Source organism: Cheilinus undulatus, linkage group 2 (assembly GCF_018320785.1).
Source record: "Cheilinus undulatus linkage group 2, ASM1832078v1, whole genome shotgun sequence".
In the NCBI taxonomy this organism is placed as follows: Eukaryota; Metazoa; Chordata; class Actinopteri; order Labriformes; family Labridae; genus Cheilinus; species Cheilinus undulatus.
This window is the reverse complement of record NC_054866.1, coordinates 42938828-42959164: the sequence shown is the minus strand read 5'-3', so window position 1 is coordinate 42959164 and position 20337 is coordinate 42938828. Positions and strand designations below refer to the sequence as shown.

The 20337-nt window shown below is 40.5% G+C and overlaps 1 protein-coding gene across 1 annotated transcript in view; it reads right to left on the bottom strand.

Moving 5' to 3' along the window:
• The window catches only part of LOC121522979 (LHFPL tetraspan subfamily member 6 protein), an 83730-nt gene that overhangs the window by 5749 nt on the left and 57644 nt on the right, over positions 1-20337 (bottom strand). The window contains exon 3 of the mRNA XM_041807691.1: positions 2056-2154. Coding sequence (XP_041663625.1) covers positions 2056-2154 — 99 coding nt within the window. The remainder of the gene's footprint in view (positions 1-2055; positions 2155-20337) is intronic.

The window sequence follows — 20337 nt, the reverse complement described above, 5'->3', positions numbered from 1 at the left end:
ACTCCTATAGCTACAGCCACATAAATCCCTTCACTGGCTGCCATTGTTTAAAGGCTTGCAGTACAACTAAACCTTACCTTTAACTACTGTCTCTTTCTCTTCAGATGATGTTGATCATTCTGGTCATTCTCTAACAAGCATTTCAGATTGAAGCTTTGCAACATGGCTCTGCATGATGGCAGACATGGAATCAGGCTAATCCAGTGGCTTTGTAAAGTTATTGGTCCAAAGCAACTTAAGGTTAACAAAGATGGTAGACAAAGCTTCTGGACTACTCTTCACTGAAAATTTAACAAAAAAAGTTAAATTATTGAAGTTATGGAGACAGCATAACATGGGCTATACATGCATGGGCTGGAGACGTGTAAAAAAAAATAATTTAATGCACTGGAGAATCTACCAAGTGCATGCTCAACTGCCTTCAGGGTCCCCCACACTATAGGAGATATATTATTCTCTTTATCCTGGATATCATAAGTGGTGTTCCCATTACTACCAATTAATTCATCCTATCATATTGTGATAAAAAAAAGCCTCTTTTCTCATGATACATGGATAATTTTATCAACCAACTAAACTAAACAGACAGGTCTCCATGACAGGTCAATTCATAACATACCATGCTGCCACTGCCTGCACTAATGAGGCCAATTCAGCTGATTTCTATGCTTTTTTTGTGCTTTTTGAACTCTGGAGATACAAGCTAAATGAGTCGAGACTACAAGAAATCAAATGGAAATTACTCATTGTTATCACAGTAAAACTAAATAAAATAGATGGGTGACTTTCTGCTAAGGGTTTCTGTAGTATTCTTGAAATAATCACAGGGACATCTTTGAACTTCCTGTCCATTGTTTAAACTCGTATGTTGTGATGGTGTCTGATAGGCTGCTCAAAGCTTTAAATAAAGTAAAATCTAAGTCCATGATGTCTTCTCTCAGCTTCGGGCCACAGAGCTTCAACACCGTTGCCAAGATTTGTCACCCTGCATTATCGGTGTTACTCATCTCAAATATCAAAGCCAAAAGGATGCAGTGACATTTGGTTTTACCTCCATGGTTCCAAAGGCCTTTTCATTTTTAACACTGTCTGAATTTTTTGCCTGTGCAGTTCTGATGTTGACTTTGAACGCAAACGTATCTCACAATCAGTCCGGCTGAGCAGAAATCTGAGGATGAACCTGGTGAATTTTAATGTTTCCATCTCTTTTATGAAGCATCTCCCCAGTGATGTTCCCCCTGATTTTTAGACCCAGCAGCAGTGAGGAAGTAAGAAAGAAGGAGGAAAAGTTATATTATGTGCTTTTTTTTTTAAATTTAGTGCTTAACTATTATGAGGGATGATAGGAATTGTATTCTTCAGGGACATTTAACTAGTCGTTATGTAACAGGCCTCGTCTAAGGCTAGCTGGGGACTTTACAGTTATCCAGTGAATTGAAAACATGAATGATATCTTCGTTTGAGAGGATGAAAGCAGAAAAGTATGACTAATTTAAAAAATGAAGCAGAAACTTGCAAATCTGAGTTATTAAGTAAGTATACTAAGGGTTCAACAGTTCCATTAAAACTTTATCCCATGCTAAATTAGAGCATTACAATCACATCAAATGAATTTAATGCAGTAAGTAAAAAATCAAACTATATATGATTAGCATTAAATAAAAGAGCAGCCACAGTCTGAATAACCCCAGCACCTGTCTGCTACAGTAACCTATTACTGAGATAGGGCTGAGAACGCTGGCTGAATACAGAGCACAGATCTGCCCCTGCTTATTCTCAGCACATATTTATAACCATGAAACGCTTCAGAATAGACCAGAGACTGGATTTGACTCTTTTTAGTCTTGCGTGTGCTTGTTTTTTTTGAATGTCAGGGCCAGATATGAAGGTCTGCTCTCAGTGTTCACTGTTTCTATAGGTTGATCTGCACTGAGAGCAGTGTGTTTAGCTAACACTAGGTAAATTAACACAGTCATGGCTGGAGGATCAGTGTATGATTTAGGCTCTGTACACAGGCTCTACGTGTGTATGTGTGGGATCCGGATCTGAACTTACCGAGCTGAAACTGGTCCGAGCTGTTGTTGCACGTCTGCTGTACTTCCTCGCTGTCCCATCCCAGAGGATAGAGCGCGCAGCCAGATCCTATGAGCAGACCTGGAGACAGGAGAACAAGAGTCTGTCAGCAAGGAAGGTCTCTGAACGCAGAGGGTTCAAAAAGTTTTAGAAAACATGGTGGTGTTTGCGGGGGTAAAACTGCAGCAAGGACAAACTCCGACCACAAGGTGCTCTCTCAGGTGCTTTTGGGGAAGGTCAGCATTGTTTAGGACGCCCTGTCTCCGTGGGTTTACATAATTTAAGAACCTTTTCACTAATGAGGAGGAGAAATGCAGAACTGTGCTCTGCCTTTGCGCCAGACTTTCAGGAAGGTGAAATGAATTTAAACTCTGGTTTGTGTTAGGGCTGGGTGATACAGATCAAAAATCATATTTTTAATTGATTTTAGCTGGACGATGATACACAATATACATGTATGTCATGATATTTTTCTGTAAAGAAATAAAAAACAGATTGACTTCTATGTTAAGTCCACATAGGTCAAATGTCAGATGGCACACAATCACTTTAGTACCAGCCAGCACATGAAAAGGGCATGAAAATAAACTCCATTTCAATTAAAATCAATAAACAAATAGAGCTGCTTGGATAGCATAAATATGCCTGTCCAAAACTTTGATTCGTTTTGACTAATAAATGACAAAAATTTAGTGGAAAAATGCCATCTCACAACTATTTATAGTACCTTTTTTAAATCTGATGAAAAACATGCCATAAATTCCTGTGCACTTAACTTTTATTATTCAATCCATCCCAAACATCCTCAATATGTCAATAAGCCCTCAGCCTTTCCTCCTCCTGAGCATGTCAGCCCCTTGCAAGACACACATAAACACCAATACAAGCTGCTGAGGTCCATCCAAACTACTTCTACATTATCCATCAACATAGGTAGACTCCTTAAAATCATGAATTATTATATTTAACTATATATATTTTTACTTGATTATTGACAGCACTATAAAAAGATAATAAAACTATTATTCCCTGTGAGGACTTAACATGTCAAATTAGGCTCATTCACATTGTCGTTTCAAGGCGTATTTAGGCCCATGTAACATCTTGCTTTCACTAAGAATGTCACAGAAATGTAACAGAGGGAGTGATCCCCCCATGCTGGTGCAAGTCTCAGCTATGCACAGGTGTCAGATCTGCTCGGCGTCCTCCTAACCTTGCAAAGCAGATGGATACACCCGTTTCCATTTTCCTCACTGGTGAATCTTGCAAAGCTCCTGTCTGAACTGTTTGGGCCTGGTTACAGGACCAATCAGCGACGAGGGGCTGGTGCCGTTATGGCGGAAGACATTAGCGTGGATGCTGCTAAAGCACCAGTTTTATCAGAACTTGACGGCTTTTCTTTTCAAAAACAACAAAAGCCGTGTACTGACATGTCTACAGTCGCCATGTTCGTGTTATGCAGTTCTATATGAGGTTTATTCCTCGGTAGCTGCACACGCACACCTCAGTAGAGGTGACAACATCACGTGTTCTCTTGCTCTGATTGGCCCGTAAAGATATGACAGACAAAACATTCATCCAATCACCCTCTGAGTTTTTTTCAAAGGCTTTGCCCTTTCCAAACGCTGTATATCAAAGGTTTTCCATGTCAGGTTAGGGTCCTCCTAGAAGCACTGCACAATATGACTGGCTGTACATTAGTACGATGATGTGGCGCATTCTGACTGGCTGAACACTGGAGGATGTACGGCAGTATTTATCAATATGTATCTAATAGGGCTGTTCTCTCAATTAATTACAATTAATAAAGGTCCATGATTTTTTTTTATTGCATCAATCATATACATTATTATCCCTTTTTCTGGTGGTTAATCCATTACAACACCACGCAGCCACAGTAATATGTCAGCTGATGCTCCTTCATGTCTCATTTCATTGTAAAAAAAAGACTCAAAGAAAGCTCAGTGGACACGTCAAAAGCCATCTGATCCTTGAGTTATCAAACCTTTTTCTTTTAACCATCCCTTATTTCCTTTTCAATCCATAACAAGTTCCTTTTGCTGTGGTTTAGGTCATGTCATCATCTATGATCTATTATCAACTTTCTTTCAAAATAATAGCAGGTCTGTATCCAAACAGGAAGTCCATTGCCCTATGTTTAAGATAGAAGAAAACTACAAAACAAAACAAAAACATTTTTAACTGCAAAATAGTGGAATTTCAAATTTCAACAAAAGAAAGATTAATTGTAATTCACCACAGATAATTTGAGATCAATCATAATTCAAATTTTGGACTATTTGACAGCCCTAGTATTATACTGTAGATAGTTTTAATTGAAAGCATTTCCATGGTCATTCTGTTTACTTTGTAGATTGTAATCAGATTAGAATTGCTTGCAAGCTAACACTGCTAGCTCAAAGAGTGCTATCAATGTATTTTTTCTTAAAACCAGATTTAGCTTTATTGGTCAGCTTTGCTTAAATTTACCAGGAATGACTTTAATAAAATGTGCTATGTGCCCACAGTTATCATTAAAATTAAAATAATACAAATACAATGCACAAGACGAGATACAACAACAGAGCAGAAACACACTTTTGAATACTCTCTGACATACAGCCAATCACATTGTGCCATGTCATCATTCCTCCTTATAGCCAATCATATTCTGTGACATCACTAGCAAAGGCAGGACCCTTGGTAGATCTGACAGAGAAGCAAACACCTATGATTATATGATGGTCACTTAGCATATAACCATTAGTAGTTCACACAGTAAAGTATCTTTTTAGTATCCTGTCTTACCCTATACGCCATTTAAAAATGAAATAAATCTATTTCCCAGCCCTACTTTGTGTGGATTTTCTCTCGTTCCTGTGTTAGTGCTATTCTAAAAATGGATGAAAATAAAATAAGCTGCATCTCTCAAACCACACTGATGTTTGTGACTTCACCTCTGTGATTTGCATTCACCTTATCAACCGTTAACAGATAGTGATTTGGAGCAGCTCTGACCTGTTCCAGCAGCTTTCCCTCTGAACGAGCCTCACGCCCCTTTGTGGAGTAACACGGATCATGATTTTAACACTTTATCACGTTTATGCTGCAACAAAACAAAGTGCTCCTCTGCCAGCAGCTCATAAAATAGCAGCAAATGAACAACGAACATATGCAAATAGCTTGGCAATTTCTCACAGAGGCAACAGCGAGGAAAACAAGCATTTTCCGTACGCAATAATTACTGTAAAACTCTGGAAAATCCTTGAGGGACTGCTTTGTGTCAGTGATTAAAGAGACTTATGAGTGTGCTTAAAGCTGCGCACAGAGACAAGAGTAAAATCTAGTCAAGGCCATTACATTAAGGATTAATATCCACAATATTAGCCTGTAGCCAGGTCTTGACAAGTTATTCCCTGGATGCCAAGGCCTGTCTCTTGAAATTACCCTGTGGGGGCCCCTGGTAGGTGGCTCTGCCATCACATTAGCTTAATCCCCTCCATCGTCTCTGCTCTGCTATCAGTTTTTTGGGATGGATGGCAGCACAGGAAGGGAATGCCAGAAAGGCTCTGCCTCCTAACTAGGGCTGCCTAACCACATCTAGACCCGATAACAGCAGAAATTAATCCACATGCTAATGCAGATGGGCTCCACAAGCATCAGAGGTGGGGCTGGAAAAGTGAAAGAGACATCTGGGTTCTCACCGGTCTCAGCCAAAAGAACGAGGAGAAAATAGAGCGGCTGATGACGGCACCTGTGCTAGGGAATCAATTCAGTGAAACTCTGGCATGTTGATGAGAATGAAGGGGTATAAAACGGCTCTAACCAGGGCTGTGTCATTACAGCCAAGGATCAGAGGGAATCCAGGGATTGTCATACGGAGAAACTCAGCCGTTTCTTCTTCAGACCCTTAAGAGAACTTCAGAAAGCTTTCTGCTCAGACCTGAAATTACTACCTTTAGCAGAGCAGTGCGGCAGGAGTTACACAGGTGCATTTGATGTTGGTCCCTTTGCAAGGAGCTGCTTTGGACCCCAGACGAACAGAAAAACACAAGGTACAAATATGCATTTAGGAGGCAGCAGGCATGAACTCAATCCTTAAAATATCTTCACTTATGGATGTGTTTTGAATCCAATTTGTAACAGTTAAGACCGTAAAGCATCCGAGCATGTTAATGTATTCATGATTAATATGTAACCAAATCAAAAATTCCCTTTCAAGTGTTGTGTAAAGCAGAGATACAGCAGCATGTAATCAAATTTCATTTCTTTACAGAGAGAGAAAAAAAATGCAAGGCAGGATGTGTCTTTGTTTCAAGAGATACTGGTATTCCAGCCTACATCAGGGTTAGATTTCCATGTGCAAAATCAAGATTTATGAGGATGCTCAGCCAGTCTTTGATTAACACATTTGTTAAGATCATCAGAGCTGCAGCCCTGCACCTCAGAGGAGAATGGAGGAAGGATTTCAGAGCATATTTTCCACATCAGGTCAGATCATGAAGTCGACAGGGAATGCTGTGAAAAAAACAGACTACAGACAGGAGGGGAATTATTGCCACAACAAAGAAAGGAGCTCAGTTCCATTGTGCAGCCACAAAAAACCCTCAAAGGTTTGTGGGTGAAGCGTCAGTTGTTGTTTTTTGGGGATAAGCTCAGTAAGCCTGAGACTCTGCAGAAATCAATGAGCACTCACATGTTCCCCTGACACTACTCAGACACAATAAAAAAAAAGTATGAATGTAGGAGCAATATTAAACCACTTTGCCAAGGTGTTATTCACATCCATGCACGCTTCCATGTTTCTCTCATTTATTTGATTGATTTATTTTTCCTACTGTAGTTAATTCCATTAAATCCCATCCTCCACACTTATATGGGTTAGTGAGCTGCAGAGGTAGGAGGGCTGCTGACTGCTGGGATGTGGGAGAAAGATTAACACCAATATAAAATGTTCTTTCACATGATGTTATGCTGGAAAGATTTATGGAATAGTGAAGGTCACTACCTCAGGCTCAGATTCTCCATGTGTGCTGCTGTGGACGATACATCTCAGCCCTCTTATTGCCTGAGCTGACACCGATCTGCAAAAACACCCTGGGATTTTTGTCATTTAGTGTGTGGTCGTCAGCTCCGGCACAGCTTCTAAACCCTGCTGTCCTTTAACCTCTTTCACCGAGGCTTTCTCAGAATCTTTTATCATAGCCATCATATAAAGACACTTTTTTATGTTATGTAAGTTTTTTTTTTTTCATTTTATGAATTCCCAGCGCTAAATCTGGTGTCCCTGCCCCTGGCTTCAGAAGCACTAAGCTAACAGACACGCCACAATCACAAGCTCTGCCCCACATGCTAGACCTCATGAGATAAGATACAACATAATGATACCCAGCACAAAAAAGTGGTTTGCTGTAGCAGAAAATGGAGAACTCACTGCATGCAAACATGGATAAGATGCTCATTTTCACTGTGTGATACCATATAACAGGATACCATACAATATGATACACTTTACAATCCCTTTAGAAAAGGTTGGTGCTACATATGACCTGTATGAAATGTTCATGTTCACTGTGAAATGGGATATGATACAATCAGATAGGATATGATTGAGTGGCAACCCCTGCATGTTGTAGCTGTTTGTCAGGAGGCTTAAGACCCACCACAGCTCCATCTCTTTGTTTCTGGGTTGATCTAAAGCCATGGTTTCAACTGGTCAAGCCTCAGGACCCACCCCTACCTTTAAAATCAAATCACAGCTGCCAACATAAAACCAATCTTTACACCTCTTCTTTTGTGGGTAATGAAAGATTGCACCCAGCGTTAGCGGCCCTTCCACCTCCCCATTACTCCTTACAAAATAACTGTGCAACACAGACTTTTAGCCCAAACTTTTCATATCATTAAGCATACATCCTTGACCTACTGAAAAAGGCTCGGGGACCCATTTATGAGTCCAGACTCACCAGTTGAGAATCGGTGTTCTAAGGTTAGTTTTGGACAGCATTTTAAATGTAACAGATTGGAAGCAAATATAAGACGAATACTGAGTGGCTGACACTACTCAGGATGGTCCCATTCTTTTTACAGTCTATGGATACAATACGATACTTTACAACACAACACTTTACAATACGATACAATGCCATACTTTACTATACAATATGATACTTTACAATATGAAACGATACTTTATGACACGATGCTATACAATATGATGAGAAAAGATACTTTACAATATGATGCCATAATATTCTACAATTTAATACGATATGTTACGAAACTTTACAATACAATACTATATGATACAATACTTTACAATGTGATATGATAATTTACAAAACAATACTATACACTTTACAGTCCCTTTGGACAAATTTGTTGGTGATTTCAATGACTGCATACAATGCGAGGTGAGGCGATGCGATACGATGCAATGCGAGGCAATGGGATAAGAGGCGAGGCAAGGTGAGGCAATGTGATATGATACCATATGATACGACGCGAGGCAGAATGATATATGATACACTTAACTGTCCTGTAGGAGAAATTTGGTCTGGTAGGAAGAAGAAGGAAGAAGATACCGTACAGTAAGACAGAATTAGGTACAATGCGATGTGATACAAAATGATATATGATACACTCTAATGTCCCTTTGGAGAAATGTTATTAATAAACAACATCATATGATATGATACGATACAATATCATACCATACCACGTACATTATTGACCCTTTCGAGAAATTTCTATGGTATACAATGCCATAAAATATGAAACAATACCATAACGTACGATATGGTACAATATGATCAGAATACAAATGTGAATGTGAATGTGAATACTCTTTTTGCCCTTTCGGAGAATATGTTAAGGGACACTTATTTCTGCACACATTAAGCTAACTCCACAGTAGTCTAACATAAAAAGAAATAAAAGCAAACAACATCCTAATGAGAAGCAAATACCACTGAGAAACACAAACAACTTAACTGCACAATGCCTGCATAAAGCACCACATAGTAACAAGTGGTAATGATAAGAACATCAGGACAAAATAGAACAGAAAACATTTAGAGGGAATAAAAAGTTACTTTAATTTTATCCAATGCTGTTGTCGAGTAGATGTGGGAAAACCCAGCAAACAAAGAGCAAAGGTGGATCACATCACATAACAGTGAAGCCACCATCAGATCCGTGTTATTAGCCCCAACTGGCTGAGAGATGGAAACTGCCCAAATAACCTGCTATCAAAATGAAAACACCAATTTTATTCCAACAAAGGTCCTTTTGTGAATTTCATTGCTTTTCCCCCCCAAACCACAGAAAGGCTTCTCTTCTCTTTCAGACATGATCAAGTTCAACAAGCGTCTCATTTTTCTGTGAGCAGATGGTCTCATGATGAAATCATTGCAGAACTCCACCGAGCAGAGCATTGAACGTTACCAGAAGGCTGTTACTGCAGCTACAAAGAAAATACATGACACTGTGGAACAGACGGACAGAGAGGATCGTAAAAGTGAGAAATCTGCCACCACCAGCATGCACAAGGTTTACGCCGAGGTTATTATGAGCCCAAAACTCTTGAAGCAGCATCAACTGCTCCCTCAGGTCAAAGCTGAAGATGCCCTCAGATTTCCTGGAGATGAGGAGACGTTTGAATGCTGCGCCTTCCTCACAGCCTCTGAGGCTTGTTTGTTTACTTAGCTTGTTTTTGCCACCACTATTTGTAAAACCTTGGCCCATTTCAGGGTCCTGTTTCTATAGCAGCCGGCCGATGCCTGATAGTCTTCTCTGGCGGAGGAGAAAAGAGGAAGAGGAGAGGGTCAGAGCAAGCACACAGAGCTGATTCTAAGAGGCCAGACAACTTATTCAAAGATCGAGTTTCAATTGATCTCCATGTACTCTATATCCCAATGACTATCTGCGGCCTAATGGCTTCTCTGAAAGCCTCCTCTATGAACTGGGAAGGAGTTCAGATAAATGGACTGAACCAAATACAATCAGCCCTACATATCAGAGTTCAATCCATACAATCTGCTCTAATATAGTGAAATTTCCTCCGCATGTCCTTGCTTCAGATTTCATCATTGAGGTTGAGCTCACTTTTGAGATGGCATTTAAAAAGCACACAGAGTAGTGCTTTATTCCATCAGAGCTGCTCTATTGTTCCCCATCCTTTTTCTGTCAACGCTTTTTACCTGAATGAAAGACTGCCCCCTTTTCATACCCCCCTCACTCTCTGATTTAGGGAGCGCTGATGCCTTTTGTCAAGCATTCCTGCTCTCTGTCAGGAACCGAGGAATTTCTTTACCCTCCTTAGTGCCCCGAGACAATACCATTCAAGGTTATCATTCAAAGGCCAAAGAGGACTTGGGGGGGAAAAAAAGGCTGCCGCTAAGCTGAAGAGAGTTTTGGTGGCCGGGGAATTGAAGCGAGGATGTGCGTGAATGGGCCGGCTTAATGTAAGACATTCCCTTTTGGGTGCAGAAGATCATCTGAAAGAGGGAAGACAATGTAAAAGCATCCCCACCTGGGAGGGCTGGTCTGTGCAGAGCCAAAATAAAACCCACCTTCACATGCCCGCTGTTCTTGTTTCTCTTTAAAACCTCCACATAAATAAAGATGACGGTGAAACATACCAGCATCATGAAGAGAGGTCAAAGAGTGAAGCAGGCCTGTTGGATTAATAACACGCCTCACTTCATTTATGGAATAAATCACAAAAAGGGCAGCTTTTTTTAATCACAGCATGCAGAGGAATTCAGTTTTAGGGGGTTTTAGGCTATAATACCTACATTTTCATGGAATCCATTCATGTATTTGACTCGACTCACCACTGGCTTTCTCAGTAGTAACCATTCAATCCATTTACCTTTTCTAATTATCTCTGGAGTAATTGCCAGTTCACCATCCCCGTGCTGGGTACAAATTGCATATACATGAGGGATTCACAGGCAGCAACACAGCATGTAATCCAATGTTATAGTTTTTAATTTCAGCTCTTCAACTATACCGCTGCGTCAGAGCTTTCTTACAGCCAAGGATGATTTGTTTTGCTTAAACTCTTGACAGCAATAAAGACAAATGTAACACAGATTTCTCATTGTAATATGTCTGTGCAGTTACTTCAATCATACAGAATGAAATGACCAGATTGTTCACCTATCAACATATTTTTTATTTGGACAATGTGCATGATGACAGCCTAACCCCCAAATTCCAAGAAAGGCACACAATAGATCCCAGGCCCCCTCTCTTTCAGACCGTTAACGTGAGAGGCTGCTCTTTTAGAATGGAAGTGCTGTAAGTTGCAGGTTCAATGTATTTAATTTTTAAAAAAATATATTCTTAAATTCAGCTTTATTCATGAAAAAAGTTTGACCGTCACACCCGTGAAATAACCACATTATAATTATTAGAGGCTAAGTACCATTTTATTAAAGAGAAAAAGATCAGGGGTCTAACCCGGGGGTAAATTATGTATGGATCTGTTCCAGAAGTAGTTACGTGTATGGTTGCTTTAGCTAAAGCTACCATCACTATGTTGGCTGCGTATTTAACAAGTCTAAGTAGCTAAATTGAAGCAAGCAAAGTTTGCTCAAGCTTATGTCGCTGAAGCTTACTTAGCTATAGATAATGGAGCTACGTAGCCAATGCACCTCATAATGCAGCTATGTCCGCTAATGCTCATGTAGCTAAAGCTAACTTAGCAACACTGGCTTACTCAGTAGCATTAATAACATAGCTAGCGTAGCTATGTTAGCTTAATTAAAGCTAATGAAGCTAAAGTAAGCTAACGTTCATGTAGCTACTTCTAAAACAGGTCTATACATAATTGAATCCTGGATTAGACCTTTGATCTTTATCTCTGTTTTATTTATGAAATGTTGTCCAGTTTGCAATGTTTTAATGTAGTAATTTCCTGCAGTTTATGTATGTTGCTTGTCTTTTAATATGCTCTATGTGTTTTATTCCTATTACTGATGTTTATTTTTGTTCTGTGTTTACACCAACCTGCTAATGGGACTGGGGATGGAAATTAGCCACCGGGCTATAATCCCATGTATTTACATGTAAATGTCCATTAATGCATATTTTCCCATTGTTAAAAAAAAAATCTCAATCTCAAATCTAAGAATTTGTTTATGAATAAAGTTGATTTTTTTACAATCTAAAAGTGGAATTTGCCCCAGCAAATTACAGTACTTCCTTTCAGATATATACAGCGTCTCAGATGAGGGGTCTAATCAATAAACTCAATATGGTTGCCATATGGCCAGTCTATGAATGTTGGATTTTATCTGGTCTTAGTCTTTGATATTGTTTGAATCTGAAACCATGGTCACTATATGTATCACCAATTAACAGATAGTTGTAAATATGTGTGCAACTGTGCTCACTTTAATATTTCTCAGCCGTAAGAGGCATGTAATGAGTCAATAAGTATGCTCATGACTGTAATTGTAATGTTTAAGCTTTAGGCAGTACCAGTTATTGAGTCCAACAGTGTCACATGAGCCTGAACGCTCCATGTTACTCATCTACTAACAGAAATACATCCCTGCAAGTTCAGGCATGTCTCTACTTTCACTTAAAACACAAAGCACACATCAACATGTACAACTTGCATTCCTACCTCTTTTAGCCGTTTTATTCTCTGACTGTCATCCAAGGAAGATAAACACTGTTGTTTCAGAGGCATGCTCCTCTGTGAGCATTTTGCCAGCAAACCCTGTGCTTTACGTGTGAGTGAGAAATGGATCCGGAGATTCGCTAGAAATGTGTGATTGTGGGGCTGTGAGAGATGGAAGATGAAGGAGATCCAAAGAAAGAAACGGTTTCAAGAGAGTAAACCAAGTGCATTTGATGTTTGATGTGCAAAGTGAAGCGTATTTGCTGCTGCCAGTGACTGGCATTCAAATGTTTTCAGCCAAAGGTCTTCTGATTGGATTTCTGCATGTTTACAAAGCCACAGTAAGCTTGTTTGGAAGCATCCTTAAATAATCCTGTTTTAACAAAATCATTTGGTTAACCTCTGGTGGCTTTTCCACAGATAAAAAAAGAGGTGTGTTCATGAGGAGGTTTTTCCAGTTTAACAGTCTGATTTATTTATCTCAGAGGGCAATGACAGACTTCACAGGAGATCTTTTATTCTTAAGCCTTTTGTTGTGCCCATTTTTATTCCTCTGTGTTTTGTTGGCTTTACAACTCGAATATCAAACACGGTAAAGAGTATTAGTGTTGGGGGCACAGAGAACAGAGCTGTGTGACAAACAAGCTCTCCATCAGCCTCTGCCTCTTCATCCAGAGTGTGACCGCTCTCTCCATGATGTGTTTCTCCCTCTTCCCTCTGGTATTTGAATACCGCCTGCTCAAGTAAAGGTCAAACAGGCACAAAACAACATCAAATAAGTTGACGGGCCTCATTGTTGGGTCGTGTTCGTGTGAGATCGGCATTGTTGTATTTTCACGACAGCATGCAAACAGGCTGCTGTTTTCATCTGTCTAGTCTAGTGTGCTTCTTTGCTTTATATCTGTCGACTTCTAGGACAAACAGACACTTTGTGATCTGAAGTGTGTCTCTGCTGTGCATTTACTTTTGCGATGGTCTTGGCTAAGTCTCAGATTGAGGTTTTGATACTGGAGGGGGATTGTGGACAGGCCAGGGGCGCAAATTTAGAAGAGCGTTAGAAAAGCCTGAAAAAGTGATTTTTTCAACTGCCGCCTTTAATGGGGGTTGCGTGGTTCACCAAAATTAGATTTAAAAAAAGAAAACATTTATTTTGGGCTTTTTGTGCCCTTATTTTGAGAGACGAGAGCAGTGGATAGGTTTGTAAACAGGGATAAGAGAATGGGGGAGATACAGGCAGGACAGCAGCCACTAGCCTGACCTGAGCCTGGGCGCGACCTAAGCATTGGGGCATCTGCACCCAAAAATTGGATTTTTGCCAAAATTCTTAATGTCAATATTTACAATAGATTTTAGCTGATACAGATATCCATACCAATGTAGTTCAGACCTAAAACTTCAGTCCTTAAAATACACAATTTAAAGTTTAAGGGTGTACAAAATGAACACATTTTTGGCCTAAAAACACACGTTTAAGTGTAAGGAATGATGGTTAGTAAAGAAAAAGGCTATCAAATATCACTTGTAAATAACAGCAGGAATTTTAATATCTTCTTACACAGTTAATTTCCTTTTATTAAAGATCATTTTGTGGGCTTTTCATCTTCATTTGATAGGACAGCTGAAGAGAGACAGGAAATCACTTTTCACTTTTTAAGCTAATATCTGCCGATACTGATATCATGCTGGTAATATCGTGTGTTCCTACTTATACATTCAAAAACACTCCCTCAAACAACATACTTGGAAAAAGAGATAAAAGTAATTGGAAAACATACAATGAATAATAAAGCTAACAGCCAATGTGTTGCTCTCACTATCTACCTGCTGCCTGCTGACTGTGACAGCAGTGTAGATAGTTGGATATTAAAAAAATCCTGATGTTCAAGGAACACAAATCAGGTGATTCTAACATTTTTGAGATTTTACACACTGGAAATAAGTTACAACTACCTAATTTGGAGAAGTAAAAAAATATCTTCCAACTTGCTAATTAGCTATGTAGTCTAACAGATACATTCGATCTTCATAGACTAGTATCACTGGCAAAACACTTGTATGACAATTAATTACGCACACATATTCAATTTTTTGTCCACTGCAGCTGCTCTGTAATGAACGCAGCTCTAATTTTATTATGCTTGCTGGATAGTAGAGCAATATTGTTTGAGATTATTTCATGACTCGCCTGTTGATGAATGAAAAATGCAGTCTACAAATGACCAAAAAGAGGCCAACATAGTTGTACTCTAAATCTAAAAATCTACTCTTGATCATGTTCTGATGACTGTCCTCGTCCTCTGTGCAGTCAGTCAGTCTGTGTCTAGTGTCCACTCATACAGAGAGACATTACATGAAGTCAAAGCTCGTGTAGTCTGCACTCCATTTCTTTCTTCCAAAGTTCAAGTTTGTTAGGACTGCTTAAACAGTTCAAAAGTACTTACAAGTATGTTAAAATGGGTTCTAGAAACCTAGTGGTTATGTTGTTGCGCACCATGCTGGAGGCTGTTGTTCTCACAGCAGGTGGGCCGGTCTCATGTAGCTTCTTCCCTGCATGTGGCTTTCCACTCTGTCTTGCCTCAGTTTCCAACTCCATTCACTGTTCTGTCTGAGTAAGGGCATTAAAGACCAGGAAACAGAGCAACATTTTAGCTCAGTACTTACAGTACTTAACTGTAAGTGATATCAGAAAGTGGAAGCACTTAGGAGCAACTGCAGGGTCAAAGACTGCTAGGTGCATGGTGTGTAAAAGTCACCAACGCTCTGAGTCCATAATTAAAGAGTTTTGAACTTCCTCTGGCATTAATGTAAGTACAAAAATTGTGCAGTGGGAGCTTCATGGAATGAGCTTCCATGGCTGAGCAGCTGCATGCGAGCCTTACATCACCAAGTCCAATACCAAGCTCTAAATGGAGTGGTGTAAAGCACACTGACACTGGACTGTGGAGCAGTGGAAACGTGCTGTGGTGTGGTGAATCATGCCTCTCTGTTTTGCAGTCAGATGGGCGGGTCTGGGTTTGGCGGATGCCAGGAGAACGTTACCTGCCTGACTGCATTGTCCAAACTGTGAAGTTTAGTGGAGGAGGGATAATGGTATGGAGCTGTTTTTTTCAGGGTTTGGGCTAGGCCCCTTATCTCCAGCAAAGGGCAATCTTAATGCTTCGGCATACCAAGACATTTTGGACAATGCTATGCTTCTACCTTTTTGGCAAACGGTTGGGGGAAGGCCCTTTTCTATTCCAACATGACTGAGCCCCAGTGCAGAAAAACAGGACTATAAAGACATGGTTTGATGAGCTTGGTGTAGAACTTGACTGGTCTGCAAAAAGCCCTGACCTCAACCTCATTGAGCACCTTTGGGATGAACTGGAACAGAGATTGCGAGCCAGGCCCTCTTATCCAACATCAGTGCCTGACCTCATAAAAGCTCAACAGAATGAATAGGCACAAATTCCCACAGAGACATTCCAAAATCTTGCAGAAAACCTTCCAAGAAGAGTGGAGGCTGTTATAGCTGAATACTTTTGTCCACATGTTCTAAATCTGGTCATCCATCACAGTCATCTGCTCTGTTCATAAACTTAAAGAAAGAAGTCCACAGCTCATAAAAACCCTCAGCTTCACCTCTTATTGTGTAAGTCACTTTTTCTAACATTAGATGCATGACATTTCCTGAATCTATTGAAGACAGTTTTCTAAATGCCCTTCCAATTACAGGCAATTACACTCCATGGCTTTTTTCCTGTGTTCTTACCATTTTCAGCTGAAGTAAATGCTTAGTAACAGCCTTTGTCATCTGCTCAGCCTTTACTGCATCTGTTGAGTGAATGCTTTGGGGGGAGCTCCCAGGAACTGACTAGTCTAGGAGGGGATGCCAACGCTGACGCTTCTGGCGGTGCTTGCAGTACTGCCAACTCTTTGCATCGAATTAATGTGAATGCAAAAGTTGCACCAATGGGTGATAGAACTCCACAAAGACAAAGATGAAGAGTGCAGCATAAAAAAGCACTTTATGCAAGTTTGGAGAACATGATGCAAACAAAAAAAACCAAACATCTAAGTCCAACAATCGCTGTTAAAGTTGGAGAAATCAAACCTCAGGTCACTTTGATGCATATTTCTTAAAAAGAGGGCAAAAACAAGCCCAAAGCACTGCACTGTGCTTGCTTTTAGTTAGCCTGTGCCACCCTCCTGCAGCACAGCCTCATTTCTCTGATGTCCACCCATCAGTCACCCTCACACCGCGGGCAGAAACACCAGCTTGTGTTATATTGATCTGTTTCAGAGCTTTTTCTACAGGCATCCTGTAAAGAGCCGGTCTTATCTAATCACACCAATCATTTGTCACACAGTTTCCCACTACAACCGGTAATTAATAAACAAACCAATTACCAGAGCAGAATGAACTTCTGCTCCATTAAACAGTGGGTACACATAAAGCAGGAAAAAAGGCATTCGTTTTACAGCTTTGGAGCCGACACAGTGCATAAAGATGAAACAGAGTGCGCTAAATACAAGAAAATAACTTTCAGGAAGATAAAAACATCTTGTGGATGCGTGAGGAGAATGAGCTATTCACACGAGGGCTCAGATATTTTCTGCATGTCTCACTCTTTCCAGCTACAAACCCACGCCTCCCTGCGACCTCCACTACGTCGCCTCTGATCTCAGATTGCAAATTGGACATTCTTCCCCCTCCTTTCAGCGGGGAAGTCAAATAAGAGTCAGGGGAAAAAACAACAAAGGAATGAATTCTGCAGCATCCAGGAGAAATTCCTCATCTGGCTTTTGAAAAATGTTGCACAATTGTACCTTTTTCTTTGGTTAATGAACTCACTTTCGCTGCTGGAATTTAAAGCATGCAGGAACGTAGACAAAATAAGCTGCACTAGTGTCAATTTGGAGCTTTTGTGTTTTCACCAAAGTCAAAAGAAAGATTAGCTCTTACAATATCAGGCCACATTTTAATGACTGTTTATTATTGTGAGGCTTAATGGCAGGGGTTGATGATAAGCTTCTTTACTTTCACATGACAGAAGACAGAGTCCGAGCCAAGTTACAGTCCAACTGGGTAATTTGTTTTTCAGCTTTGTTAAATGGAAATCTCAGTCATTTCAAATACAAAGTGGAAGATATGCTCAAAGGGTTTGGATGGGGGCTGGTTTAGCTCAGCTGGTGCAGAAAGGACTCCTGATTCTGATGCTGCTTGGAGCATGCTGCCCTCCACTCTCCCTCCTCCTCATATTCCCCATCTCTTTATAGCTTTCCCATTCAAGTAAAAGCAAATGCCATAAAAAATAGTAGGCCTCATTTAACAACTGTTCTCAGGCTTCAAACTCACCAGTTTTTCATTTGTCAAAGTTTCCAGTCTAGGGTTTGTTCTTTGCTAAGTCCAAAACCCAGCAGGAGTGCAGATAGATCAGCAGTTATGTCAATGCATGCATGTGAGACTGCTGCCCTAAAGGCTGGTTCAAATCCAGCCTTTGCCTGTCATATTTCATATTTTCTTTTCTATGGGAGGCGAATGTAAAATATATCTATGCAATGGATGGTCTATCTGGTGTGTCAGGTTGGTGTATTCATGCATCCCTAGTTTTGTATTTGTTAAACCAAATAAAGTTTTGTCTCCATGCTAACACAAGGCAGAGCTCAACATCTCAATTAGAGATATGGATTACAGTTAATGCAACACTATTTAGACTTTTTAAATCAAGCTAACAAGCTCGACTGAGAGGGAAAAAGTTGCAGAAAGCCAAGAAAATCTTCCTGACACTGCCGGAACCTCGTTGATCTTCCTTGTTCACCGTTCCTCATTCACACTATTCTGCCAACAAAATAGAAATCGCATCACACCGCACTGCTCTGCTTAGAAACAATGGGATGAATTCATCTGATGCTGGTACCTCTCTGATAATAGTTGATGTACCGTGTTTCAGAAAACAACACTGTCTGAACGAGTGATATGGTCAAACGAAAGTAAAGTAAGGCAGCTTTAGTTTCCACTTGTTGCACTTAAATCATCCTGTTGGGGTCACATGCAGAGAGATAGGATGGTAAAGGACCATTAAAGTCCTGTACTGTTGTTCCTATGATGCTGTGATGACAGCCTATGACCAAGAGGAAGCAATGTGAGTGCAGACCAGCAGGGGACTGAGGAAGGGGAACATTTGTCATTCAACACCCTGCGGGGCAACTGCGCCCAGTGAGGGTACACACTAAGACTCTTCTTAGGGTCTTCTTCAGAATAAAGTTAAGAAAAATCTTAAGATATTTGCTAGTGAGGCTAAATCTTTTAAAACAGGCTGTTGGCTATCTTTATTCAAACTACCAGCATGTGAGTTCTGAACTGCAGTTTAAAAGGGTTGTCTGTTCCCTCCATCTCACTGGGTGAGGGAACAACAAAGCTAAAGGGTGAGGAAATCCTCCTGAGGGGAGGATCCACTTTATGAGGCCCTACAAGTATAGCTGCCTAACTGGGTCATGTCTGATGTGTCGAGCAGCCGCCTCCTCCCTCTGACAGCGCCTGACAGGGAAGCATGACATCAGGCCATGTGTCCAAAAGACAGCGTTTACCTGCAGCCATGCATTCCTGCCTTCATTTTCCTTTACAATGAGCGCTAAACATGCTAACATGAAGCCTGCCGGGGTCAAGAGAAATCAAAGACGCTGAACTCTACGCTTTAAAATTCATGTTTGTAGCATCCAAATATGCAATGAATGTTTTAGCATCCTCCACACAGACTCTGCCAGACATCAAAATGCCTCTCTGACAGTACTGGGGCTCATCATGTGAGTGAGCAGCTCTATACCGCAAACACAAAGAGCCTCCTCTCTCAAAACACAATGCAACGCTTCAGGGACTGAGAAAAAACTGACTCCCACTGCCAAATGTACAAAGTAGTCAGTAATGTTTCAGAAAAGGCCGGCCCAGCGCATTCATGCTGTCTTCTGGGACACAAACCAGGCCAGCTTATTACCCCCGAGGATTGAGTTCAAGCAGTCTTACCCAACTCTCCAGAAAGGCAGATACTCCGACAGCTAACGGGTCACTTTTTGCTCCCAGCTCCTCATTGTGTGGGAGTGATGTGGAAACCAGTCAGTGAGAGTGGAACTCTACGGGGGACGAGAGGCTCATTGTGAAGGGCTGTTAGAGCAAAAAAAAACCCTGTAAAAAAGCAGACACTTAAAGCCAAAGCAGTAGTGTTCACCATCTCTGTAAGGATATTTTCTTTTAAATGAAAAAGGACTGTGTGATTGAAGTTCGATGATTACATTTTCTAAAGGGAATAGTTTGACATTTCTGGGAAAAAGTGCTTTATTGGTCTCTAGCCTGGAGTTATAAGGCAATCAATACTAGTCTCATTCCTGCACAGTAAATATGAAGCCACCATCAGCAGCTGTTAGAGCCGTCTTCACACATGCACACCTGAAAATGCCCAGAAAATGACAGGCTACAGTCTCCATGAATGAGCCGTTCACACATGCATGTCACAGAGGAGACTGTGGGATAGGGGCGATGGTCTCAGGATGGAAAACTGTTATATTCGTTTTTATTTTAATTTCATTTTCACTTTTTGGTTACATTTTCGGTTTAGTTTTTATTCCTTTTTCTTGCTGGTTTGTTCATCTAC